The 27643-nt window shown below is 44.0% G+C and overlaps 1 protein-coding gene across 3 annotated transcripts in view; it reads left to right on the forward strand.

Moving 5' to 3' along the window:
• The first annotated feature begins 517 nt into the window (after positions 1-517).
• FRMD3 (FERM domain containing 3) overlaps positions 518-27643 on the forward strand; it is a 267152-nt gene continuing 240026 nt past the window's right edge. For 2 of the 3 annotated variants that reach the window (XM_036904323.2, XM_057498554.1), the window contains exon 1: positions 518-809. In XM_036904323.2, the coding sequence (XP_036760218.2) occupies positions 663-809 (147 nt within the window). In that variant the 5' untranslated portion in view covers positions 518-662. The remainder of the gene's footprint in view (positions 810-27643) is intronic. The other variant, XM_036904324.2, reaches the window with a different exon arrangement.

The raw sequence follows: 27643 nt of genomic DNA on the forward strand, positions 1-27643 counted from the left end.
CTGGTGTAGCTGTGCCAGGGCTTCACGTCACTCGCGGGGTTTAGCCCTTGGTCCAGTCGTCTCCCGCGATGGAAATCTTCCTGTGGGTGCAGGTCGGGAGCTCCCCTCACCCGCGTCCAGTTCCCTGGGGCTGAGCGGAGCAGGGCGCTGTCTGGGGAAGCCCAGGGCAGCGACGAGCGTGACCAGGAGCCAGAGCGCTCGCGGCCGCGGAGGGAGGGAGGAGGCGGCCGGCCCAGCCTGACGCAGCCGCGGAGCAGGCCACTGCCGGGGCGCCCCGGTCACCAGCGCCAGCAGTCCCTCCGCCTCCTGCTTCCGCGGCTCCGCGCGCGTGGGAGCGAGTGCGTCGCGCTCCCGCCGGGGGTCACGGGCTTGGGGCATCCTCTGCAAGCGAGCCCGGGCGGAGGGAGGCGCAGGAGCGCGCGCGACGGGCGGAGGCGGGGAAAGCAGCGGGCGAGGCGGAGGCGAGGGAGGGGAGGGAGAGAGGGACCCACCCGCCCGCCGCGCCCTGGCCGCCTGCACGTGCGGTCGCAGAAGCTCGTCGCTGTCCCGGGGCTGAGCTGCGCCCGGGTGTCCGGGACGGTGCGTGCGCGAGTGTGTCTGTCCGCGCGGGCGAGCACCGCGCCGGCCCCGAGCCTCCCGCTCGATCCCCCGGGCCGCGGTGCATGTTCTCCTCCTGCCACTGTGTGCCGAGACGCAGGAGGACCATGAAAATGATCCACTTTCGGAGCTCGAGCATCAAATCGCTCAGCCAGGAGATGAAATGCACCATCCGGCTGCTGGACGACTCAGAGATCTCCTGCCACATCCAGGTGCGGGCGGCGCCCGGCGAGCGCGCTGGGTACGCGCGGGGCGCAGGGCTGGGGGCCTCTGCGGGTGGGCGTGCGCGAGCAGCGGCGAGGAATCCTCCCGGGGAGCGGCGAAAAAACCAGATTCTGCTTCCTCCGCCCTTTGAGGCTGGAGCCCAACCCAGCGATGGGGGCACCGTCCCCGGCAGGTGCGCTCGGGCCCCTTCCCCTGGCGAGCACACTGCCTGCACGCCTCGCTGCGCCTAGGTTGGAGGCTCCGGGCAACTGCCTCCTGGGGACTCTAACTCCTCTGTCCCCTCCTCCTCCAGGAAATGGGAGCTCTCAGATCTGAGAGGGGCACCTGCATGTCGCCCACTCTTCCTTCCTCTCTTCCTCCACGTGGCGAAGGCATGCATCAGCCAGGGTTCACTTATTCTGTCTCTGGTGCCCAGGCTCCGAAGGTGCCCTCAGCTCCAGGGAAGCACTCCCGCTCCCTGCCGCCCCCCTACTAGTGGCCTTTACTTTTTTGCGTGGGGCGGCTACGAAGTTTCCCGGGAGTGAGAGAGGCCAGGCACTGGGCTCCAGCCTTGAGGGATGGGGTGTGCGCTGTGCGGAACTGGAGCTGCCTGGAAAAGAATCGTGTGAAATCGGAGTGTTTCAGAGAAACGAAAAGGGTTACAAGGCCAGCAGGAAGGGAGCCCTACAGGATCTGGGTTCTGGGAAAAATTGACGTGTGGAATATTGGTGGGCATTCTTTTTGGCTCAGGTTGGTGAAGGTGAGAGTTGTTTGGGCAAAGGCAAATTTTCTGGCAGCCCAATCCTCAGGTAAAAAGTGCCTTTGGGTTTACAGGAGATCCAGTGAGAGCTGCAAGGGTGTGTTAGTGTGTGTGTGCACGTACGTAAACTCTTGGTGCGTGTGTAGTGTGTGTGTGTGTGTGTGTGTGTGTGTGTGTGTGTGTGTGTGTGTATGCAGGCAGCTGTGTGCCCTCTCCTATAACCCACTCAGCGGGCACCATCTGGAAAGTTTCTGTTAGGGCTCAGCACTATTAGCTTCTGACTTTTAAATCTATTTACTTATTTATCCCTGGGATTTCTTCTACTTAACTACCAGAGACTTGAGGATCCAGGTCTGAGCTGTTTTTAAGACAGCACACGGCTAGGTGAGAGGTGAACAGGGACAGTGTCTCCCAGTGGCAGGCACCCGTCTCTGGGCTGTGTCACCCCAAAACAAATCAATGAAAGAAAGGTCTTATCTGTGTTTGTATGTTTGTTTGTTTGCTGGTGGGAATTTGTGACATGGAGACATTAGCAGCTGATTTGTATGTTGACAGCTGGACAAGTTTTAAGGCAGGAATGTGGTGCCCCATGATCTCCTAGGGGAGTAGGCTCCCACTGAATTTTCTGAAGGATCTTGAATTTCATTCTGAGCTAAGCAGTGCTGCTAAACTTAAAAAACGGATTAGCAGGATAGGCAGTTTTTCTGCCACCAGGTTGCACAGAAACGTTTGGCATGTACTGTCTTGTATCCAGAGAGAGTCCTTTGTGCACTTTGCATTAGGTTCTGAAGTAGACATACAGGTCCTTTAACCCATGTTGAATATGTAGATAATGCAGGGCCAGCAGCAGGAAGAGGGGATGTTGGGTTCACCTCTGCCTTCTCAGCCCTCTGTCTGCCCTGTCCTCTTCCCCTTGGAGTTCACACTACTGGTTTTTATCCCCTTCAGGATGAAGTCTTCCTTAGAATAGCTAGGTAGTTCCCACAGGACATGTTTTTGTTGTCTGGTGCTCTGGGAAACAATTAATTGTAGCCAGTCTAATAATAGTTTGGAAAGTTAGAGTTTGTTTGGCCCAACTGATGCCAAAGAGGTTAAAGTGCTGTGTTCCAAATGTTGATTTTGGCATTGCTTAAAAAAAGTGAATGTTTCATTTTGTGGCACATCTTTTTTTCTGCCCCTTCCACCCCCACACTGTCATAATTATTTAACCAATTAAAATGAATTATGAGCTTTTATTGTGTTAATCTGGACCTTATCCCTTCCTATACTATTTCAAACCTGGGAATTGAAATTACACTTCTGGGTATAAGATCACAAAACCCTTTCCATTTGTTTGGAGTGAGAACAGAATGATATTTTGAAAAAAGAACCGTTTGGAGTCACCAGTACACGCCCTGAGGAACCCATCTGTCCTTCCTTCTTTGCTTGCCTTTTTCATCCACTCCAGGGAATTAAAAAGTTAAAGGAGTGTATGGATTGTCACACAGTGTCACACACAGCCTTCCTCCATAACCTGCACAAAATGTGAATCATGAATTTTTTTCCTTGCAAAACAACAGCCTTTCAATATTCTTTTCCAAATTTTATAATTTTGGTGGTTATTGACATAACATATTTCCAACAACCTAACCGCCTAGTCTGAGTAGCCTATAGCTAGTTCCAGAGGGGTCACTGGCTGTGTCTCTTTCATAGAGTCCAGGGTGCTGGTCCATCATGTCATTGGCACATGAATGTTTAGGGTGGAAGAGGCTGGACATTTTACAAAAGGAGAGTCTAGGGCCCCAGATGGAGGTCTGGGGAAGAGGAGTTGCTAAATGCTCCCTACTGGGTTTTTCCAACTGAGCCGATCCTTTAAGTCCAGAGACTGTAGCAGGACATGGCTTGGTCCAATGTCTTTCATTCAGTCTTGCTGCAAGTAGAGTGGGGTCCTAGCCATCTTCCCCATTCTGTCCACTTTTTCAGGTGTCAGTATGGTTATTCACAGCTGCTTCTAATGAACTTGTCATTTTAATACTGACTTCTATTGAGTAAAATGTAGGCTTTTCACATTACTCATTCTTTAGCAGAGCCTGGTAAACATGGCTGATGTACTTGGAATTGGGTGGGAATTTGGATTTGAATAGAAATCCTAGCATAGTCATTGCACAGAGTAGGCACTCAGTAAATATTTATAGATGTAGGTGGAATAATTTCCATTCTAGGTGGTTAAATCCATGAGGGTAGGAACATTTTGTTGTGATGGTTGTTGCTCACCAAGAAGCTCCCTGTACCTAGAGTAGTACCTGGAATATAGTTATGTTCAATAAACACTTACGGAATGAATGAGTGCCCGATATTTAATCAAGCTCATTACCTACCAACGTGAGGGTAATGGGACAATCCCGGACTAGTAATCAGGAGATAACATGGTTTGGTCATGTTACCAATCAGTGTGTGGCACTGAATGAGTCATTTGACATTTGGAGTCAGTGTTTCCATTTTTGTAAAATAAGGGAGTTAGGTTCGATGGGTGGTTCCAGTTTAATAAGTCTATGGTTTAATTGTTGCCCAGACCAGTTGCAATGGAGTAAAACAGTGCTGTTGACAGTGTTTTACTCATGTAAATTTCTCATGTGATTTTCATAACTAGCCTGCAGTATCCCTACTCTATTGATGTTACTGTGTTATTGAGTGTTCCCTCAATATTATAGATATGGAAAATGAGGTTCAGACAGATTAAATGCCTTGGATCACCTGACAAGTAAGTGGATTAGAATCCAGGTCATTTGACTCAAAATCCAGAGCTTTCTTTGTGTAGCTGACTCATGAGACTGGAGAGGTTTGGATGGTTTTGACTGCAAGTAAGAGAGTAGCCAAGTTAAAGTGGCTTAAATAATGACACTATCCTACCTAATGAGAAGTCCAGAGGGAGGGCAGTTTCAGGGTTGTCCAGCAGTTCTGCATAGACCCAGGGGCTTTCCATTTTCCCACTCTGCCATTCCTGCATGTTAGCCATGTCACTTACAGTCATCACGGATAAAGGGATGAGTTACACAGCCACGGGATAGGAGGTGGTATCTCCTCATGCATTTCTTTCAATCACGGAGGAAGACCTTTCTGAGAGGCCCCATCAGTCCTTGCGTCAGATCCCATTGGCCAGGGTTGGATCACATGCCCGTGCCCTAGCTGCAGAGGAGTCTAGGGCCATGCGCATCTGCTGTCTTTGCTCTTCACTTTCTGTAATGGGAGGTGGGCTTGGCCATTCAGAGGCAGTGGAGAGGTTTGTGTGTGTGTGGGAGTCCGTGGTGGTGTGGATGGCTGTTGGCTAAGCAAGCACTAGTGTCCTTCAGAGTAGGTCATACTGAGTTCCAATTATTGTTACAATACACTAGTCAGGAGAATTTAAGAAGATGTTACCTAAGCCCTGTCTTATTTTAGGCATTCTTTATAGGATCAAATTGCAGAACAAGAAAACTTATTGGATGATCCTTTGTTGTTTGTGTTGTTAAATATCCCTTCAGTTCTTACTGAGCAGTGGGTTCTGGGTGGCTACAAGCCATGCTGCACGGAGCAAGCACAGCCGGTAAGGCTTTACTCTTGATGAAGGGGCAAAGGGCAAAGTGGTTGAGAGCTTATGTTCTGCGATGCTGCTTGCTCGGGTTTGAACCCTGGCTCTACCATTGACTAACTGGGTGACTTTGGGCACATCACGTGATCTTTGGGTCTCAGTTTCCTCATCTGTAGAGTGGGAATAATGGTACAGACCTCATGAGTTTGTTGGCAGGATTAAATGAGGAATATATGTCACATGCTTAGTACTTGGCCCATAGTAAGAGCTGAAAAAATATTGACTGTTATTTTAATATTACATGAAGGTATATTTGAAGTGATCATAAGGAATGGGAAGGCTTTGGCTTAGAATCTAATGTCTTTAAGCCCAAATGCCATCACTTTCTGATTGTGCAAGAACTTAAGCAAGTCACTGTTTTTCCTCTGTAAAATGGGCATAATAATTCCTCAATTGCCAGCCTCCATTGAATTGTTGAGGTGATGTATGCAAAAGCATGTTGGAAAATGTTAAAACATCATCCAAATATAGAATACTCTTCTAATTTAGTTGAAAAATAAAATGAAGAAAGTAGGGAGTAGTTACTGCTCCCTGAGTTTGTTACCTGTTGGAACAGGGATTGGATAGCCACATGCAAATATACGTATGTGCTAAATATTCAGCCCTACAGTGATCCAGCTGGTGAAATCCAAGCTCGGCCCAGCTGACAGCCACACCTTTTCTGCTACTAAGGACAATCTAGCACTTTTCTCTATCAAACGCATCTCAGATGCCATTCAGAGTCCACTGAAAATCAGACACAAAAGAACAGAAGGGAGAGACAGTTTGTTAAATACTGTGGCCCAGCTCTGACATTTTTAGGCCTAGATTACATGGGCCAGCTCTTTGTATTCAGAATACTCAGAAAAAAACAGTAATGCGATTTCAATGGTCTGCCAAGATCTTATCTCTTGAGGTGCTCAAAGCAAAGGCAAAGCGTATTGACTGTGGGAGAATGCAGTACTTTAGCTCCACATCATTTGGACAGTTTATCCACTGGTTGTTTTTAACTACATCTAACGAATTCTAATTCAAATTGGCCTTAACATTAAGGACACTTACTGGCTCATATATCCACAAGTCCTGAGTTAAGGACGTAATTCAAAGACCATCCTGCTTTTTGTGGAGGCTTTATCTTTGGACTGGTGTGAAATGGTTACAGTAGCTCCATTTCTCATGTTTTCATGGGATGCCGTCCAGAGGATGTCTAACTTAACATGCCAAACAAAAGTCCTGCAGTCATTCTGATCACACCTCCTGGGTCACATGGACACCTCTGAACCAGTGACCATAATCAGTGGAAGGGATGTGCTGATCAGCTTAAGGTGGCTAGAACCTGTCCCTGGGACTCAGAGTGGAATCAACTTCCCTCCTGGTGGTGGGCTTCATGGGAGGGGTTAAAACCTAAAACTCGGGGTTCTCCTCAGAAGGAGGAAGGGAGAAGGGGGAAATGGCTGCTAAGAAGATATTGACACACAGGATCCTTTGTCCGGGTCAGTGGTTCTCAAAGTGTGTTCTGGGGACCTCTGGGAGTCCCTGAGATCCTTTCTGGGTCTCTGCTAGGTTCAAACTGTTTTCATAGTAATGCTAAGATATTGTTTGCCTTTTTTGGGCAACAATTTTATTGAGGTCTAATTACATACCATAAAATTCACCCATTTATGATATACAATTTTATTGTATTCACAGAATTGTGCAATCACCACTACCATCAATTTTGGATATTTTCATCCTCCCCATAGGAACCCTGTGCCCTTCAACAGTCACACCCTCATTTCCTTCTAAACTTCTAAGCCTTATATAACCACTAATCTATTTTCTATCTCTGTAGATTTGTCTACTGTGGACATTTGATAAAAATGGAATCATGCAATATATAGGCTTTTGTGTCTGGCTTCTTTCACTTCTTTCACTTTTCAAGGTTTATCCATGTGGTAGCATCTATCAGTAGTTCTTTCCTTTTTATTGCTGAATAATATTCCACTGTAAGGCTAGATCACATTTTGTTTATCCATTCATCAGTTGATGAAAATTTGGGTGGTTTCTACTTTTTGGCTATTGTGAATAATGTTGCAGTGAACATCCCTCTAAAAGTTCCTATATGGAACATGTTTCATTTTTCTCAGGCATATAACTAAGAGTGAAATTACTGGGTACCTCTATGTTTAGTCTTTGGAAGAACTGCCAAACTGTTTTCCTAAGTGGCTGCACCATTTTGCCCTCTTACCAGCACCATATAAGGGTTTCAATTTCTCCATTTCCTTGTCAACATTTGTTATTATCTGGCTATTTGATTATAACCATCTTAATGGGCATGAAGTAGTTTCTCATTGTGGTTTTGATTTGGATTTCCATGCTGGCTAATGACGTTGAACATCTTTTTATGTGTTTACTGGCCATTTGTGTCTCTTCCTCACAGAACTGTCTATTTGGATTCTTTGCCCATGTATAAACTGGGTTGTCTTTTTATTATTGAGTTATAAGAATTCTTTAGATATCTGTATATGAACCACTTAGAAAATAAATGATTTACAGATTTTTATCCCTATTCTGTGGGCTGTCTTTTTACTTTCTTCATGGTGCCAAAAGTTTAAAACTTGATGAAATCTGAATTATCTATTTTTTCTTTTATTGCTCATGTTTATGGTGTCATAGCTAAGAGATTTTTGCCTAATCCAAGACAACTTATGCCTGTGTTTCTTTTAATAGTTTTATAGTTTTAGCTCTTACATTTAGGTCTTTGATTCACTGTTGAATTAATATGTAATTCACAGACCATAAAATCTACCATTTTAAAGTGTACATTCAGCAGATTTCAGTATATGCACAAGGTTGTACAACCATTACCACTTTTTTACTTATTTTTATTAAGGTATCATTATTGATATAGACTCTTATGAAGGTTTCACATGAAAAACATTGTGGTTACTACATTCACCCGTATCATCAAGTCCCCTGCATACCCCATTAAAGTCACTGTCCATCAGTGTAGTAAGATACCACAGAGTCATGACTTGTCTTCTCTGTGCTACACTGTCTTCCCCACCATCACCACTTTTTAATTCCTTAAAGAAATGTGTACTCATCAATAGCCTAAGAGGGTTCTGGTACCAATTTCACTGTATGAAGGGGGTACTTTTCCCCAACTGAGTCCCACAAGATTTCTCCCTTTCCTTCAGATGCCAATTGCAAGTCCAGGTTGTGACCGGGCTTCTGACTAGTTGTAGATTTGATTAGAGTAGAGTAGAGATCCCATGACCTCCTCTTTGAGTGATTAATTTGCTAGAGCAGCTCACAAAACTCAGAGAAATATTCTACTTATTAGTTTACAGTTTATTATAAAAGTATCTAATTAGAAATAGCCAAATGGAAAAAAATGCATTGGGAAGGTATGGGGAAAGGACAGAGAGCTTCCACGCCCTCTGCACATAGGAGTGCCTCTCTCCTGACACCTCATGTTCACCGACACCTCATGTTCACTGACTGGGAAGCTCTCCGAAGCCTCTCCTCTTGGGTTTCTATGGAGGCTTCATTGCATAGGCATGATTGGTTAAATAACTGGTGATTGAACTCAACCTCCAGAGCTGAAACTTGCGACCCTGTAGTCACATGGCTGGCTCCACTGGCAGCAGCTCCCATCCTTAGGGACTTAAAAAAAAAGTCACTTTGTTAACCTAACAAAAGGCACTTTTGTGGCTCTCACCACTTAGGAGATTCGAAGGGTTTAAGGAGCTGTGTGCCAGAAATGGGGACAAAGACAAAATATATATTTCTTATTATGAAATTACAATATCACACAGCCACTCCCTATCTTTAATCTAATTTGAGTTAATTTTTGTATAGGATGTTAAGTAGGGGTCCAGCTGTGTTTTTTACATGTGGTTATCCAGTTGTCCCAGCACCAGTTCTTGAAAACATGACTTTTTCGCCCTTGTCACCCTTGCTGAGATGTTGCTTGCCTTTTCCAGTCTCATTTTCTTACAAGTGTACAGTGGAGTTTTACAGAGGCTGTATATGATAGTGATATTACCACACATTCAATGCAGAAGCAGTTGTGAGAATCCAGCTGTTTCTTCTTGAGCCAGATGTTAAAGATATTTGCAAAAATGTAAAACAATGCTACTTTTCACTAAATTAGGTTATTATTTTGTCAATGAAAGTTATTTTTCATAAAACTATCTAATTAATGTTATTGTTTGTGGGTTCATTATTGTTTTTAAATGAATCAAAAATTGAATATTTAAAAAATTCTCCACAAATAGGGATATATATGACCCAAATTAAAGCTATATTGATCCTTAATGGTGCAAAGGAGTTTTGAGGCCAAGAAGCTTAAGAGTTGGTTTCAGTTGACTATCAATTTACTGAACCTCTTGGAAAATGAAAACCTCCCAAAAAACAAAACAGAATTTCTATGCACCTTGGGCCTCCAAATATTTGAAATAATATCAGTATCGATTAATTAAAAAACACCCATGTCTACATGGAAAATATGTATGTGTATGTTTGGAATTCTTAGTAGTAACAGGGTGTGTGTGGGTGTGTGTATTGCAATGTTACTAGTAGGACAAAGTCAGGCTCTGCTGTAGTAAGCATTTTCCCATTGCACTTGCTCTTCAGCTGAATCTTGATTTTTTTCAACTTTAATAATTAGATAAAGCCATTCTTACTTTGAGGCCCCTCTTTTGATCTTGGAAAATATATAGCAACAGTGCCTTAAGTGCTTGAAATATAAACCACTTGAATCAGGTCCATTAGTCACTTGAATTCTTAAGTTGCTACTTTTTTTTCTAAGTAGGCATTTTGGGAAAACTTAAAAACATTGTGGGAGTGGGAATGCCAGAATGTGTCCCATGGAGAACCTAGCATGAGATTCACACGTGTGAGTGACAGGCATGGTGGAGAGCACGGTCCCTTGTGCGTTCCCACTCTGTGATGAGATGCTCAGGCTGTTCCTCCTGTGAAACAGCAGAGAGCCAGCTGTGGACCCAGAGGTGGGAAACAATGGGATTATGATCAGAGCAATTAGGGCAGGTTTTGTAGCTGAGGCTTGAAATTAACTCAGGCTAAGAAGAGTTGCCGTTCAGCTCTTGAGAAGGATGTGTAAATGCTTGTCAGTCTCTGATATTCACGTGGATCTTCTGTTCTGTTGTTAAAATGCATGTTCTGATTCAGGGGGTTTTGGGGAGGGCCCTGAAATTCAGCATTTCTGACAAGCTTCCAGGTGACCCTGATGCTGCTGGCCTGTGGACCACACTTAGAGATAGTAAGGCGTTAGTGAAATTCATCTGCCTCATAATAATATTCTTAATTCCTACAGGTTGGGGGCTTTTTGGCCCTTACCTCCCTTTATAATGCCTCATCCGGCATATTGTTCAGTGTAAGTCTGAGTTAGTGAATGAATGAGTGAAGAAAGCTGGCAGGTGTGTCTATCATGATAGACAAAAGTACTGATTAGACACGGATTCTGGGGACAGAATGAGGCCTTTGATTCCCACCCCAGCAAAATTAAGAGGTTATTTTTGAACAGGATTTCCTATCATGGCCGATCTGAGGAAGTGTTGGATGTCTGAGAGCACACGGGGGCCCAGGGGTAATAGAAGACTCCTTGTCCCTCCGGGTAACCCTTCCCACTCTTGCTTTCCTATATCATGGACTCTTGGTGGCATTGCAGGGGAGCTCCGGCAACTTCACGGCACAAACACATCATTGTGCATAAGCCAGCAGTGCCTGGAAGCTCCCAGAGGCATAGGGGGCCCAACTGTTCTCATTTGCAGAAGTGACCCTGAGGGACAGTGACCCCCTACCACCCCTCATCAACCAGGACAGTGAAAAATGCATTTGAGGTGTAATATAAGCTCTGGAGCTGTTTGCTTTGGTGATTTTCCCTGAAGGTGCAGAAGGGAAAGGAGAGGATCACTTTAGAAAAAATGAAGCTCATTCTAAAAGGGAAGGACAATTGTATGAACTGGCAATTATTTTTTTCAAAAGTGAATTAGTTAATTTTTTGAAGTGGCATGAATCTTACTTAATAAACATTAAAAACATTTCTTCTGTGTGCCAAGCACAGAGCTGGAACTAGAGATAAAAAGAAAAAAATCAGCCATCAGTAGGCTCAGAGTCATTTGGGGGAAGAGAGACCAGATATTGATGCAGGGACCAAATGGCAGATGTAGGGACGGGCACATGTAGGTGGAGGGCAGAGAGGAGGCCCTGTGTCAGACTGGGGCATCAATAAGTATCTCTGGTATATATGAGTCTCAATTAGTAATTAAAGGATGAGTGGAAATCAGTTCTTTGAAGAAGGGTAAAAGGCATTCAACCAAGATGGGCCTTTGCTTGGTGTAAAACCCTGGGCATCAAAGAGCATGACTGTATGTAGAAGTGAAGGAAGGGAGAATCCAGGATAAGCCCCAGGTGGTTGGTGCCAGTGACAGGGATGATGGCAGGGCCACTCTGGGAGAGGCAGGGCCGGCCATGTAACTTGTGGGGGCCTCCTTCAAGAATCACTAAGAATTTCAAGATGGCAATAGTAGATGGTGAAACCAAATTCAGGGTCCTTCTGAGCATGGGGCACACACCCATGAGAAGACAGAATAAAGGAGAGCAGGTTTGCAAAGGAGAGGATGAGTTTCATTTGGGCATGTTGACTTTGAGGTGCCTGCAGGTGTCTGACTGGAGAATATCTGGCGGACTGTTGGAAATAAGGAAAATGTCAGAAGAGAGGTCTGGTGTGGAGAAAGATTAGGGAATCCCTAGTGCTCATCGAGGAGGTGGTAAGAAACATGGGGGCTGAATGAAACCATCCTGATTAAGGGGTCTGTCTTTTTGGTCTGTCTTTCTGCTTGGGGCATCCCTGTAGAACCAACCAAGGGATTATGAGCTCTGGAATTCTTTCCGAGAGTACTTGGTAATTTTTCCTTTGTTAGGCAGCTCTGGCCTGAATGAGAGCTTCTTCATTTTCTGCTGCAGATAGGGCAGCCAACTCAGAGTTATCAGTGGAAAAGCATTTTCCTACTTTGAACCGTCATTTCCTAGCTTGCCCTAGCAAATGAAAAATGTCCTCTCTCAGCCTTAAGGTTCTGAGTTATACAGCATAGCATTTTCACTCAAGGAAAGTTATCCTTTGAGACAGTGTCATGAACATTAAATAGATAATATATCTTAAAATCCTATCAATGTTGTACAAAACTAAATAAACATTTTATAGGAGGAACAGCTTTGCAAATTATGCTGCAATATTTTATCCTTTATTTAATATTTGTATTTAGATATCTCCTATGGAAAATTTTATTTTCTACTTTTCACCTGGATCTTAGATGTACAATAGAATTTTGTCTAAATATATCTATGTATTTATGCTAAGGTTTGAAATATGATTATTCTGTATCGGGGAAAGAATTAGATAGTAGCAGACTAGAGTTTAGTTTTCTTATCTCCTACCTCAGAAACATAATTTGTTGCTTTAAGGCCCTACTCCTTGATGGTAAACATTGGTTTGGAAAACATTGACTGAACCAGAGCCTTTACATACAAATTGAAAATTCAAATACAGTAATATTTACTAATGGATTGATACTAAAAATCAGTAACTAATTGGCTTTATTAATAAAAGTGAAGACAAAAACTGAATTAATAAGTTGGCTAATAATTCTTCCTTGATGTTACTAGCTGGTGGTATTTTCTGGGCTGGCCTATGCACCTTTTATGGCCCACTGTTCTGAAAATAATGCTCATCCTCGTGATCTGTATCTGTATGTGTGTGTCATCTGCAATGTTATGGTAGTGGTGAGTATCTATTGGTTCTTTTTCTTAGCAGCAACCTTTCTCTTCTCTCTTGTGCCTCTTGATATCCTTGAGCAGTGTGTTAATAATGTGCATTGGCTACATGATTAAATTGAAATCCAGGGATGTTATGTGATTTGCCTAAGGTCACCTATTTAGCAAATTAGGACCGGGTGCGGTGTCTTGAATTTTAGGCTTGCTCCTACTGTACTAATACTATCATTATTTTGATTTTGCATCTTTCTTGGTAGTCTAAATGATATAATTCTTTTGCATTAACAACTTGTTAAATAGCAAAAGGGAAGAACCATACACTGGCTACATTGCTGGGTAAAGAGAGAATATTGATGTCTTAGAACTGTCACCGAAGGACATAGTTTTAGCTCCTTTCTACTTTCTTTTAATCAACATGTGACTCAGTTTATTTTCAAATGAAAATTGCAATCAGCTTATCATGTATTTATGAATATTTTGCCATCTAACATAACTGGATAATTGAAAGATATCATTCCTTTCCCTTTACATGTTTGACATGGTATGGACATTGCTTGCAGTTTGAAATTTCAAATTAACATCTAAGATTTTGCAAAGAAAAGAAAAAGGAAGGATGATATCAGTAGAATTTTCTATTTATTCTCTATCGTAATTTATCTTGTACTTTTGAGATTGATTCCAGAAGGCAAAATCTTAGTAATTCCCATCCATGGGATTTAGAGGACTTTTAGAAAAATATAAAAACAAAATGTTTGTTGCTTAGGCACTGGCTACATGCTTGTCAGGCTCTTTGTTTTGAAGTCTTAGCCAGGAGAGAAATAAAATCTCTGGAGGCAGGGGTGGAAAAAACACTCCATACCACCTGGAGCCTTGTCAAGGATAACCTCACCTCTTGTGCTCTTATACCTCAAGGGAAATGTATTTCTGCTGAGGAGCATGATAGCGTGGGGTGGGGGCACCTTGAATGACACCTTTTGTTTCCAGCTTTGGGGACACAGTTTCTACACCAGGTGTAGATGGCACCTTTGTGATTCAGTGCTGATCAAAAGAAAAACAGAAAGGAAAAACTGAACAATATAATTCAAGGGTAGCCGTGAAGTCCAAGTTTGCAGCGCCAGCAGCAGTGTGGTAATTTGAGAAAAGCAAATTAGAAGAACAAAGCAGATTTTAATCATATGCCACAGAGAGGAACGTGGTTTAGGTTGATCTACAAATTGTATCCATTAGAGAAAGGGAGGCTTTTAATGCTGTTATCCAATATTTATTGTTAAAGATTTCTTTCTTCCTTTTCCCCATCTTTCTTTAGTACACTCACTGGGTGGGAAATGGCCAGCCCTTGTATTGAGCAGTTGCTGAATATAAAATATTTTCTTGGCATTCTTGGAAATGGAGAGGTGGGGGCAGGGAAAGAGACAGAGATATTGATTTCGAGATTCAAGGTCTTTGCCCTTTAGGAGATTTCAGTCTGAAGGTAAAATTGAAGGTTAAGAAAATGTTTCCTCCCATCCTGCCACCCATCCATCCACCCATGCATGCATTCATCTACCAACCCACCCACTCATTCCTCCACCCATCCATCCACCCACCTGTCCATCCATCCATCCATCCATCCATCCACATCCATCCATCCGTCCATTATTTATTGAGCACCTCTTTAAGGACTGGTCTGAGTACCAGAGATAAATAAAATATATGGTCCTTTCCAGTCTAGTAGAGAAGACAGACAGGTTCAAGGTGTGGTGTACTGTAATAGAAGAACACTAGGATGTTATTGGGGCACGTGGAGGAGCCAACAGTAGAGCCAAAATGTGACTTGGAGCAAGATGTAAACCTTTAATCTCTAGTTGCTCTCCTCCAAAGCCACTACTCCTCAAGAAGATATTCTTTGAAATGGATCACTGGTATTTTCTCATTCCCATTTAAGCGTAAGAGTATCTTTAAGAATTTTGCTTTCTTTCTTGCAAATATCTCAGCAAAAATTGTACTTTGCTATAAAATGTGAAGCAAAGAGAAGCCCCACACCCACTTCACTGCTTGTTATCAGATTTTCACCCTCTAAGTGTCTTCTATCGAAATTCTTGGGCAGCCACTGGGGCTCCTAATCCATCCTGCGAAGGACAGGGGAGGTATTTTGGAGGCAAGGATGCCTCAGATGAGTTTTAAAGAAAACGTAGGCATTGTCTGGCCAATAAATTGGGGGGATGTGCTGAGAAGAGCAGCAGGTAGGGAGAGAAGGGCATTCTAGCAGAAGGCTAAACAATTCTTCATAGGCAAAGGCATGCCCAGTGTTCATGAGAAACTAAACAAAATGCGTTAAGATTTCATACATTAGCAGAGAGGTCTGTGATATGCAGTGTGCGGTTGGCAAGTACCTTCTCACACTGGGCAGACAGTGGAGCAGACAGCTGGAGCCCAGAAAACAATATTGGCTACTGTTTACCAGGGAATAATTAAGGTGACCCCATTGAGCATGGTTTGTATGGTTCAGTGACCTGAAGATTTGTTTTGCAGGGCCAGCTTGGCTCAGGTAGAGGTAAGAGCTAGAGGTAAGACACATTGGGACTTTGGTCTGAGGCTTTGAATTCCTTACTACTTTGTGAAAAGCATGGCCCTGAGGAACATTGGAGGTTTTGAGTTCTTAGTTAAGGTTTTAACCTCTATGTGCTGTTCGGGGTGGTGCTGGTTCCATGACCTGTGACCTTCAGGGAGCCCAGCAATGAAGCAAATCTTTCTTAATTACAGATCAGCAAATTGACAGACCTTTCCAAGGCAACTCACCCCATTGACCTGTTGGGTAGACTGAGCCCAGCCAGAGAGGGCCTGAGGGAGGCAGTTGTGGAGGCTCCTAGAAGTAAGTGTTGAACAGAGGTGAGAGGAATTGAAAAAGTCTTCCTTATACACCGGAGGTCAGCACTGGTCAGTGGAACCTTTGTGGCAGTGAAACTGCCCTGCGTCTATGCCATCCAGTTGGGTAGCCACTAGCCTTAAAACTTGACAAGTGTCACAGAGGAACGAATTATCAATGCTATTTAATTTTAATTCATTAAAAATCTACATTTACATAGCTGCTGTGCCTGTGGCTGTCTCCCCGGACTGCACAGGGTTAGCCTTGGACGGGTGTGAGCTCTGGAAGGAGAGGACCTGAGAGTCAAGGCGGAGAGCGGCACCGGGATACTTCTCTGCTTTCCTCTGTGTACTCCTCTGCCATTTGAGCTTTTGGTAAAGCAGGTGTTACCTTTGTAATTTTAAAAACATAAGAGAGTGTGAAGAAGATGTATGTGTCTATTTTCAGAGATGACTCAGAAAGCTAGGAAAGATACTGGATCTTTAGTTCAATGCCTGCATCTTTCTCAGGGAGTATCTGAAGTCCAGAGGAGAGAGGGGACTCACCCAACCTGCTGAGGGATGAGGGGACTGGGACCTAGGCACCCAGCATTCCTTTTCATGGTTCTTCCAACCTCTGATAAGGCATCATTTTTGTGGGCTCGTTTAACATTGCTCTTTGTACCTAGGAATGACATGCAATGATCTAAGTTTAAATTCCACTGTTCATTGCTGGTATCTAGGAAAGAGATGGACTTTTGTATATTAACCTTAACATCCTACAACCTTGCTATAACCACTTGTCAGTTCCAGGAGTTTTTTTGTTCATTCTTCCATATTTTCTACATAGACGATCATGGTATCTGCAAACACAGTTTTATCACTTCCTTCCCGATCTGAACACCTTTGGTCTCCTCTTGTTGCCTTAGTGCATATGTTAGGACATCCGGTGCGATGCTGAGAGGAGCAGTGAAAGGGGATGTCCTTGCCTTCTACCTGATCTTATTGGGAAAGCTTTGAGTTTCTTACCAGTAAGTATGATGTTACCTATAGGTTTTCCAAATAAATTTGTTATTAAGTTGAGAAAGTTCCCCTCTATTTCTAGTTTACTGAGAGTTTATCATCAATGGGTATTGGATTTTGTTAAATGCTTTTTTTGCATGGATTGATATGCTCATGTGATTTTTCTTTATCAAGTTGTGGTTGTAATAGATTCCATTAATTGATTTTTGCATGTCAAATTTGCCTTGCATACCTGGGATGAATACCACTTGGTTGTGGTGTACATCCCACACCACATCTAATGATTGAGATAAAGGAAATTAACTCCTAAAACTTGTAATTATTGATAGATAAACAGCACCCCTCAAATCAGTAATGTCTCCCATCACTTCCTTTGGAGATAGTATCTTTTCTTTTTAATAATTATTATACAGCACAGTGTAAAAGTTGAAATGATACAAAAGATTATCCAGTGAAAAATAAATCCACCTCCAATTCTTGACCCCAGATGTACTCTTCAGAGGTCCCCATTCTCCATCAATTTTTTCTTTTTGGTGCATCCTTCCAGAATTTGTTTCCTTTTAGTGAACAATATTGACCACCTTTTTTTAGGGAGTAATAATAACAACACCCTGGGCGGGCCCCTTGGAGAATTGTTTTATAGGGCTAACTGGCTTGGCTAACGCCTTTAGAGCCCTTAGCAGTGAGCCGTGTTGGGCTTTTCGTCTCAGGTTCTGAACGCCCCCAGCGTGATGGAGCCCCTTGGTGTTTCTCGGAGCTCTATCATCTCTGGCATGTGTGCTGGATGGTTGGTATCACAGCCTGACTCTCCGGGAGTGCCCTCACTGCTCCTTCCATCATTTTCCTCCTTGGTAGCGGGACTGGAGCACACGAGGATCCCTTCTGTGCTCATCCTCTTCTCTGCTCGCTTCCGTGTCTTGCAGACTTAAGATGTCTTCAAAGAGCACCTTTCCTCCCAAGGCCCTGCTTAAAATTCTACTCCCTCAGTATGTGTGAAGAATAGTCAGAGATGCTGAAAGACATGTGATGTGTGAGGTTCCTTCAAGGGGCTAGTGACTCCTTAGATCCCCAGAGAGGGAGGCGCAAGGGGAAAGGGGCCTGGCTTCAGGGTGGAGGGGAGCAGAAAGGGAAGGTCCTGAGCTCAGGTAGCACGTGAGCTATGCAGTCATGACTTGTAGCCAGGGTACTGGGTGCATATACGAGCGTGGTAATCTCTGGGCTCATTTTTGCAGGAGAGCTTAGGAGGATTTGCCAGTTGATCAGTGGATCAGCCAGTAAGCATTTAAATAAACCAACACAATTTTAATGCCCCATCACACATGCTCTCCGAGTCTTCTCTCTAAAGTGCCACTCCCAGTCACATGCTCCTTCATGGCACTTATGGTTGTTCAATAACTTGTCCATTCCATTGGGAGCCTGTTTGCTGTCGACCTTGCCCACTGGCCTGGCAGCTCCACGAGGGCAGGGGTGCTGCATCCCAGTGTCTAGAATGTCCCCAGCCCTTGGGACACTGTAGGTGCTCAAGACAAATATGGGTTAGCTGACAGAATAAGTAAGTGAATACACTTCACCAATCCTAATGACAGCAGTGACAGTGATCACTGCCATCTGTTGAGCACTTACTATGTGCCAACCCTGTGCTCAGCACTTTCCACCTCATTGATTCCTCAGAAGCAGCCCTATGACATGGGAATTGCCGTTCCTACTTCACGGGTTAGGGAAACAGGCCACAGAGATACGTCCGGTCCCAGGTCACATGGCCAGTAAGCAGTGGCAGAGATTTGCACCTTAGTCTGTCCAAGGCCATGAAATTCAACAAATTGAGATAGAACCCCTACCAGTGTCAACTGTGAGCAGTGGCTGAGGGAGGTGCTCTTTCCAAGGGCCAGGTTTCTGCTGTCAGGTGAGTAGGGGGTGCCTGGGCATGGACCAGACAACTGCTCTTCAGGAATTTAGATGGAGACACCCACATGGCCCATCAACACGGCACCACAGAGCGGGTTTGTCCCTGATGCGGGTTCCCGGGAGATATTTTGAGCAGTTGTGAATTATTTAGGTGCTGAGGCAGAAACACTTTCTGGCAATGAATCCTAGCAGAAAATTGTGCATGAAATTAAAGTCAAGGAGTTCAGCAGCTTTTTATTTATTTTTTCTCTTAAGGAATGGGGGAGAAAAAGACAACCCTTTGGTTATCAGCTGTATGTTTCATCTTGTAGTTTCTCTTTCCTGGCTCTCCAAATAGCCTCTCAGTGCTTGCGAGTCTTTTAATTTTTAGTATGTCATATTTTGCAAAATTTCCAGCATTCTGGGTGCCCAGAGAGTGCTCAGTTTGATCCATTTTCCTGCCAGGAAAGCTTAAGCCCAGAGAAATAAGAGGAGTGACAGGCACCCTCATTGTGGCAAATCCCTCCTCCTCCAGGCCCAGTGGGCCCTCACTCCTTCCCTGCCTCTGGGGCTGTTATGCTATCTGGGAATCAGTTGATGCTCTTATTGTGAATTTACACTGCACGTTGTATTTTGTAAAATCCCTCACTTTCAGTTTATTGGTTATCTGCTAAGTCAAGTTGGTAAGTAGTGAAGGAGGAAAACTTGGAGGACTCCAGGCCCAACAGGCATGCTTCTTCTCATGAGCTGTTCCTGGGCCATGGCAAAGCTTAAAAGAGGAACCAGGTGCATCTTAGTGGTAGTTGGGGGTGTTCAGAGTCTCTCACATCTATTTTTTTCAACAGCTTTATTGTGGTATCATACACATTTCATACAATTTGTCCATTGAAAATGTATGAATCAGTGTTTTTGTGTATATTCACAATTTTAGAACATTTCATTACCCCCAGAAGAAACAGCAGACCCCATAGTTGTCACTCCCTTAAACCCCTGCGTTTCTTCCAGTGCTAGGCCTCCATTAATCTGTTTTCTGTCTCTGTAGATTGGCCTAATTTGATATAAATGGAATCATTCTCTGTGCGTTCTTTGTGATGGGTATCTTTCAATGAGCTTACTGTTTTCTAGGTGTATTCATGTTGTGGTGTGTATCATACTTCATTTCTTTTTATTGCCAAGTGATATTCCATTGTGTGGCAATGCCACAGTTTGTTTATCCATTCATTGGTCAATGGACATATGAATTGTCTCCACTTTTTAGCTGTCATGAATAATGCTGCTATGAACATAGCATGTGCAAGTTTTTGTGTGGACATATGTTTTCATTTACTTAGGGGAGGCATTGCAGGGTCATGGAGTAGCTCTCCAACTTTTTGAGGAACTGGCAGACTGTTATGTGCAGCAGCTGCATCATTTTTACCTTCCCTCTGGCAGTGTTGAGGGTTCCAATTTCCCTACATGCTCACCGTAATATTTGTTATCATCTGACCTTTTGATTGTAGCCATCCTACTGGGTGTGAAGTAGTGAAGTGGATTTGCACTGGGACTTGGGTTTGCATTTCCCTAACGGCTCCAACCTGCATCTTTGCCAATACATTTTTTCCTTTGGTGGCTGGACATTCTGTTAGGGGTTAACATTGGGACAGGTGAGAAGAGCATGGCTGTCTCTGGAAGCCAGCTCTGTTCAGGCAGCCTCATGCCCATGGGGTATCTCTTGTCCTGAGCATTTTCCATTTATAGGGCTCGGGGCTGGAGAGACTGTGGTGGCACCACTGTGCTGGTCTTCTCTCTGTTAACCACCTTTAGTGTTATCTTCTGCCTTATGGGCCATTTTTAAAAATCACATAATCCACGAGGAAAAGGAAGTGTTAAATGGAGAAGAAAAATGTAGGTCCACAAGAAAAACGAAAATTTGCTTTTACAAGTCAGTTACAGATGTCCTGTCACACCTATGACCTAAGTTAAGAAAGTTTCTAAGGTCACAAGTGTTTTTATGAAGACAGCATACGTCAAGCCGCAGCACTGAGGAATGTTCATGTTTTCCAGCTTTCCTATGTTTTCCTGTGTCCTCAAAACAAATCGGTAAGCTGAGTCAAATCCTTAGAAATGTAAAAAATATTAAATTCTTTATTTAGAGATTCTTGTAGATTCACATGCAGTTATAAGAAGTAATACAGAGGGATCCCATCGTTGGAACTGTTTGGCTGTGGGAGAAAACCAAGATTTACTGAGGGACTGGAAAATAACTCTGGAAGTGTGCCAAGAATTCAAACTATTTCTGCTGCCCTCAGCTCCCTGCTTTTCCCAGGATGAGGGCCATATGACCCAGCAATCAAATGAACTGTCCTCTGGGAATGGTTATTTATTGACAGCAGCTATTCAGCTTTCCAATTTATTTTGGCATCAAGTACACAGACCTAATAACACTACCCCTTTCTTCCCTCTCATCCCCTGTTCTTAAGGGTTAGTTGCTAATATTGAATTTTTTCTGCCATGGCGGCTGTTGCTGCCCCTCACAGGAACTTATAATTTGAATTTTCAAAAGGAATTAAGCCTGCCAAAGATTTCATTGTAACTTAGACCTACCACTTGGGGAAAAAAAAACATTCTCTAAATAAGTAAATAATGTATATGAGTTAAAGATGATAAAATTGGTCAGCATAGTACCTGGCATGTCTTTTGAGTATAGCGAGCCCATTGATTCCACACATAATCATAGAGTTATGACTCCGTGTTAGGCATTGTTTCAAGTCTTGGGGATACAGCTACAGAACCCGACACCCTGAAATCCCTGCCCTCAGGGAGCTTACGTTCTCCTAAAGGGAGACCAAAAATTAAACATAACAAAAATATGTAAAATATGGAGTATGCCAGTTGTTGGTAAATGCTTTGGTTAAAAAGTAGGGGGCAAAGTGGGGATATGGGATGGATTCCACTTTATTTTTTTAAGTTTGAATATCATCCTGTACATGACATCCCCAGGACTTTTTTATGTTATAACCAGTAATTTGTATCTTTTGACAACTTTCACCCATTTTGTCCTATCCTCACCTCTAGCAACCATTAGTCTGTTCTATCCATGAGTTTTCCTTTTGCAGATCCCCATATAAGTGAGATCATACAGTATTTGTCTTTCACTGTCTGACTTGTTTAACTTCAGCATAATGCCCTCAAGTTCTACCCATGTTATTGATGGTAGGATTTCCTTCTTTTTCCTTAGCTGCATACTGTTCCACTGTATATATAAACCACATTTTCTTTATCCAGTCATTCATTGATGGACACTTAGGTTGTTGCTATGTCTTGACTGTTGTGAATAATGCTGTAGTGAGCATGGGTGGGTGCAGATATCTTTTTGAGGTAGTGATTTCATTTCCTTTGTATAAATACCTGTAAGTGGAATTTCTAGATTATATGATAGTTCTATCTTTAATTTTTTTGAGGAACCTCCATACTGTTTTCCATAGTTGCTGACCCAATTTACATTCTCATCAACAGTGTACAAAGGTTCGCTTTCCTCCACATCCATGGATTCCAGTTGTAAATGAGGTCAGGGAAGACCTCCCTGAGAAGGTAGCATGAGAGCAGGGGTTGGCAAATATTTTTTGCAAAGGGGCAGAGAGTACATGTTTTAGATTGTGCTGGTCAACTGCTTAAATTTTTAGTGTGTGCAAGTGGCCCTAGACATTACATAAAAGGATGAGCATGACTGTGTTCCATAAAACTTTGTTAACAGAAATAGGCAGTAGGCTGAGTTTGGCTGTGGGCTTCAGTTCACCAGTCTCTGCATTAGGATAAAAATGTGAAGGTGAGGAATCAGGTCCTGTGGGGAGAGCATTCTAAGCAGAAGCAACAGCCAGTGCAAAGGGTCTGAGGTAGGTTTGTGGCTGGCTTGAAAGAACAGTAAGAGTCCAGTGAACAAGTGGAAGAGTAGTAGGAGATGGGTGGGACAGATGGTAAGGCCGATCCTATGGGGCTTTGTAGGCCAATGTAAACTCAGCACATTAAGAATTTTCAAAAGAATAACCAGTGAACTGCCTTTTTAACAAGTGAAGGAAGACATACAGGAAAGTATGCAAAATTGTAAGTATACAGCTTGACACACTTTTTATCAAATGAACACTCTTGGGTGGCAGCATTCAGTGTAGAAACACAATGTGACTGGTGCATCAGAAGCCCTCTTCGGGCCTTCTCTTGGGTGCTACCCCCAGATGGTGGCACCATCCTGGCTTCTAACACCACAGGCTCATTGTGCCCATTGTTGAACATCAGTAGCTTTTCATACAAGGCATTGTGTGGTATGTCCTCTGTTGTCTTCTTGCATCCATCTCCTTGTGCTTAACATCTATTCGAGATCTATCAAGTTGCTTCCTGTAGTTTTAATTCTTTAAGTCTCTCACTGATGTATAGGAGTCAGTTCTATGAATATATTATTAATTTTTTCTACTGCTGATAGACATTGAGGTTGTTTCCAGTTTTGGCCATTACAAACTGCTTTGTTGAACTTAAAACAAACAAACAAACAAAAAACCTCTTCAGCAACACAGAGCCAGCCAAACATTTAGGAACTTTGGAAAATAGTTACATGTGTTTGAAAATAAGACAGGCCTGGATCATTCACAGTCTTGTCCAAAGATGAGGTGGTTGTCTTTCTGCTATGGCTTAAGATGTCAGAGCCGGCCAGCGCTACAGCTGCCCCCAGGCCTGGCCGTGTAGTGAACACTCATCCTAAATTGGTAAGCTTTGCTCAGCCATTGTTGGGACACTCTCCCTTCCCCTTTTGGCATGCCCCTAGCAGATGTTTGTTCCAGAAGGTGAGTCCTGGGTGGTGGGGCATCTGAGGTTCTCATGAGCTCTTCTGGAGCCATGGTCTGTGGGGTCATTAAACCCCTGCACTCTTTAAATCTGTACATCCACAGTGTAGGAAACCTGTATTTTTTAGGCCATAGTACTTTATTCACACATGCTAGAAAGGGACTTAAGAATTTAGGCTGCTCAACGTGGACTCTGCCTTTAGGAGGGAGGATTGTTTGCAAATATTCTTCATCAAGTGCTCAAGCAGCACCAGGAGCAGATCATGTTTTGATGATTTTGAAGTTGACTTTTCTGAAAACACGGTTCTTATGCTGAAAATGCACACCAGGTGCACTTTGCAGCTGGAGTCATGAGGTAGAAATCTGATCACTTTGTTAGGAGGACCTTGGTGGCTCTCCTGTTTCTCCTGCTCTTTCAGGCCACCTGTCCTCTCGTCCCTCTGCTCAGCCAGCACACACTCATTTTCCATCTGTTAAGTCATCCTCTTAGTAAACAACATGGCCCCCAGCTGCCAATCTGGTGGCCTCAGCACTTGGCTAAACTTGGGAACAGTCCCTAGTCACCAACTGAGGCTTATGCAACCTCTGTGTCCTTCTTAGCACTTTGTGATTCAACTAGATAGGGAAGTTCCTCCTTGTGGACTCATTCTAAATGGGGGAGCCCAAGCAGGCAGACAAGCAATGAGTAGGCTAGAAAAAGCAAGAGAGAAGGCAGCTTTCCAAGTTAGCAGTTCTGAGTGTTCTCCTTTGTTGATAGACGTATGCTGTATTTTGTAGGATTTTTCCAAGAGCATGGATATTTCTAGACTCTTCCGCTGCTACTGTGAAGATCATAGTAAAATAACACTTTTGTGCTGCATTATTGTAGGAGGGGTGCTCTCCTTCTCCCATGTAGAAGAAATTCTCATGACAGAACTAGACACCTGGCAGAAGAGACACGTGGAAATCGTTTGCTGAAAGAATAAATAAGGGAAGTATGTCTTTGAGCTTCCTGCAGCAACTCTCACATCCCACTGTTTTGAGTCTCCTAAACCCAACACTGCTTGTTGTTTGACTAACTGACCCAATCTGACCACTCAGCATCTCCTAGATTTCCTGTCATTCATTCACTCATTCATCAACTATTTACTGTGCAGGGCACCACAAAAGGATCTTGGAAACAGTGGTGACCCAGACAGTATAGAGCCGTGGAGCTTCTTCTGGTGGGGAGAGGCCAACAGTAAGCTAGCATGTTTATGAATGAAAATGTTGGCAGGTGGTGAATTCTGTGTAGAGGAAGAAAGTTGGGTGAGGGGGACTAGAGAGTGAGGAAGAGCAGGGAAGGGGTGTTGGTGTTCCTTATAGGGTGGTCGGGAAGGCCGCCCTCACAAGGTGACGTTAGAGCAGGGGCCCGAAGGAGGTGAGGGAAAGAGCCACGTGGATGCCCTGGAGAAGAGCATTCCAGGAAGAGAGAAGAGCTTCGGAGGTCTTGGCACCGAAGAGAGCCGGGTGTGTTTGCGCAGCTCAGGGGAGCGGCGAGAGCAAGGGGCGGGGCGCCCGGCGCGGTGGGGGCGGGGCAGCCGGAGGGTCGTGCCGGGTCCGGAAGCGCGCGGGAAGCCACCGGAAGGTTTCGGTGGGGTACGGCAGGGTCAGACCTGTGTCTTTCGCGAGGGTCCGTCAGTCGCTGTGCGGCGAACAGGCCTCAGGAGCACAGGAGCGAAAGCAGGGAGGCCCGTGAGGAGCCTAGTACGCCGCTCCAGGTGAGGGATGTGCCTTTGCGTGGGGAGAATGTTTAGAATGCCCCAGGCTGCCAAATGTCTAGTGGTCTGGAACATGCTGCTCTACTTCTGTGTGAATTTCAAACTCAGGAGGTAAACGCCTTACTGGCAAGGGTTCCCTGGGCCCCCGCCCCCCATCTCCCTCCCCTCCCAGGGCCATCACCCTGGAGCCCTACAGGGCACCAGCTCAGCCATGCAGCGTAGCCTCTGGAGTGAGCAGTGCTCGGTGTGCACCCAAAACTGCAGGAGGACTGGGAGTGCATCCTTATCCTCGGCCTCCCTTCCCCACTGTCAGCAGCTGCAGGGCAGCCCCTCTCTCTGAGGAATAGGAGTGTTTCACTTAGCATAGTCACATAGGACCAGCAGTGAGAGTTCCCCCTTCTCTTCTTGCTGGAATGAGTTGGGCCTTTTTAAAGTTCTTTCTACAATTGAGGTATAATTAACATATGTAAGTTTAAGGTGTATATTTGTGTATTACAGTATGATTACCACTGTAGTGGTAGCTAGCTAACATCTCTATCACGTCACATAATTATCATTTCTTTTTTTGTGGTGGGGACATTGAAGATCTACTTTTCTAGTGACTTTGAAGTATATCATCAGCATTGCATTAAATCTCCAGAACTTACTCATCTTTTGGCTGCAATTTTGTACCTTTTACCATATTTTCCTTATTCCTCCCGTCCCCACCTCTGGTAAGCACCAATCTACTCTCTCTTTCTATGAGTTCAGCTTCCTTAGATACCTCATGTAAGTGAGATCATATGGTGTTTGTCTTTTTCTGTTTAGCTAATCTCACTTGGCAAAATGCCCTTAAGATCCATCGATGTTGCAAATGGCAGGATTTCCTCCTTTCTAATGTCTGAATACTATTCCATTGTATGGGAACCAAGGAAATTATGACCTATTGTATCATTATATGATCCATTGTATGAATATACTACATCTTCTTTATCCACTCATCCACTGATGGACACTTTGGTTGTTTCCATGTTTTGGCTATTGTGAATAATAAACATGGGAGTGCAGATGTCTTTTTGAGTTCCTGTTTTCATTTCTTTTGGATATATACCCAGAAGTGGGGTTGCAGGATCAGATGGTAGTTCTGTTTCAATTTTGAGGAACCTCCATACCGTTTTCCATAGTGGCTGAATCAAAACTTATATTCCCACCTATGGCACACAAAGGGCCTTTTCTCCACATCCTCACCGGCACTTGTTATTGTTTGTTTTTGTATGGTAGCCATTTTAACAGGTGTTAGGTAGCGGTGGGCCTTTTCTGCCCATGATTTCGGTTAAGCCAACTGTGATCTGTTTTCGTCAGACTTCTCTGGAACTGGCCTCAGCCGGTTCACTTAGCTGGTTGAAATGTGGCCCTAGAGTGTCGACCATTTCAAGCCTTATGTCCAATTTATGACACTTCATTTCACCATTTGGGTTCTGTGTTGGTTATCTCTTCCTGTGTAACAGATGACCACACACTGAGTGCCTTAACACAATACCCATTTATTAGCTCTGTGGGCCCTGTGGGCTCAGCTGGGTTCTATCAGGGAATCACAAAGCTACAGTCAAGGTTTGGCTGGGCTGGATTTTCACCTGGAGGCTCAGGGGAAGAATCTGTATCCAGGGTCATTCAGGTGCAAGAATCCAGTACCTTGTGTTGTGGAACTGAAGTCCCCATTTTTTTGGCTGCCGGCCAGGAGCTGCTCTCAGCTCCTGTTACCCACACTCCTTGTCATGTCGCCTCCTCCATCTTCAGGTCAGCAACGGTGCGTTGGATCCCTTTCATGCTTTGAATCTTTCTGCCTTCTCTTCTGCTTCCAGCCGGGCAAAGCTCTCTGCTTCTAAGGGCTCATGTGATTATATCTGGCCCACTTGGATAATCCAAGCTACTCTCTCTATCGGGGGTGGGGGTGTATGTGTGTCAGTTGTGCCATGCAGTATGACGGAAGCACAGGAACATTCTTTCATGATAGTTACAGTTCAGGATTAGGGTAGACGTCACTCAGGCCATTTTAGGAATTCTGCTTACCCTGGCAGTATCAGTAGTATTCGCATACTTGCCTTTGCCCTCATGACTAGTATGACTTGGCAATTACTACAATGTGCTTCAATTTCCAGGACTTCAGTTCCTTCTTTTGTAGAGAGGCAGTCAGCATTTTGAAGCCACTCGGTGCCCCAGAACCCAGCACAGCGATCAGAAATCATTGTTCAGTGTCTCTGACTCTTAATGGCAGGGAACCAAGGAAATTATGGCCTATTGTATCATTATATGATCATTAAAGTTTCTCATTAAAGCTGAAATTATGAGGGCTGAGATGTTTAAGGTACTTTGTGGGTTTGATTTGAGGTCTCCTGAATCATAAAATAGGAAGTAACCATTAGCGCCTCTGTGCATCTGCTTTTATCCGTCATGATCA

Source organism: Manis pentadactyla, chromosome 3, assembly GCF_030020395.1.
Source record: "Manis pentadactyla isolate mManPen7 chromosome 3, mManPen7.hap1, whole genome shotgun sequence".
NCBI lineage: Eukaryota > Metazoa > Chordata > Mammalia > Pholidota > Manidae > Manis > Manis pentadactyla.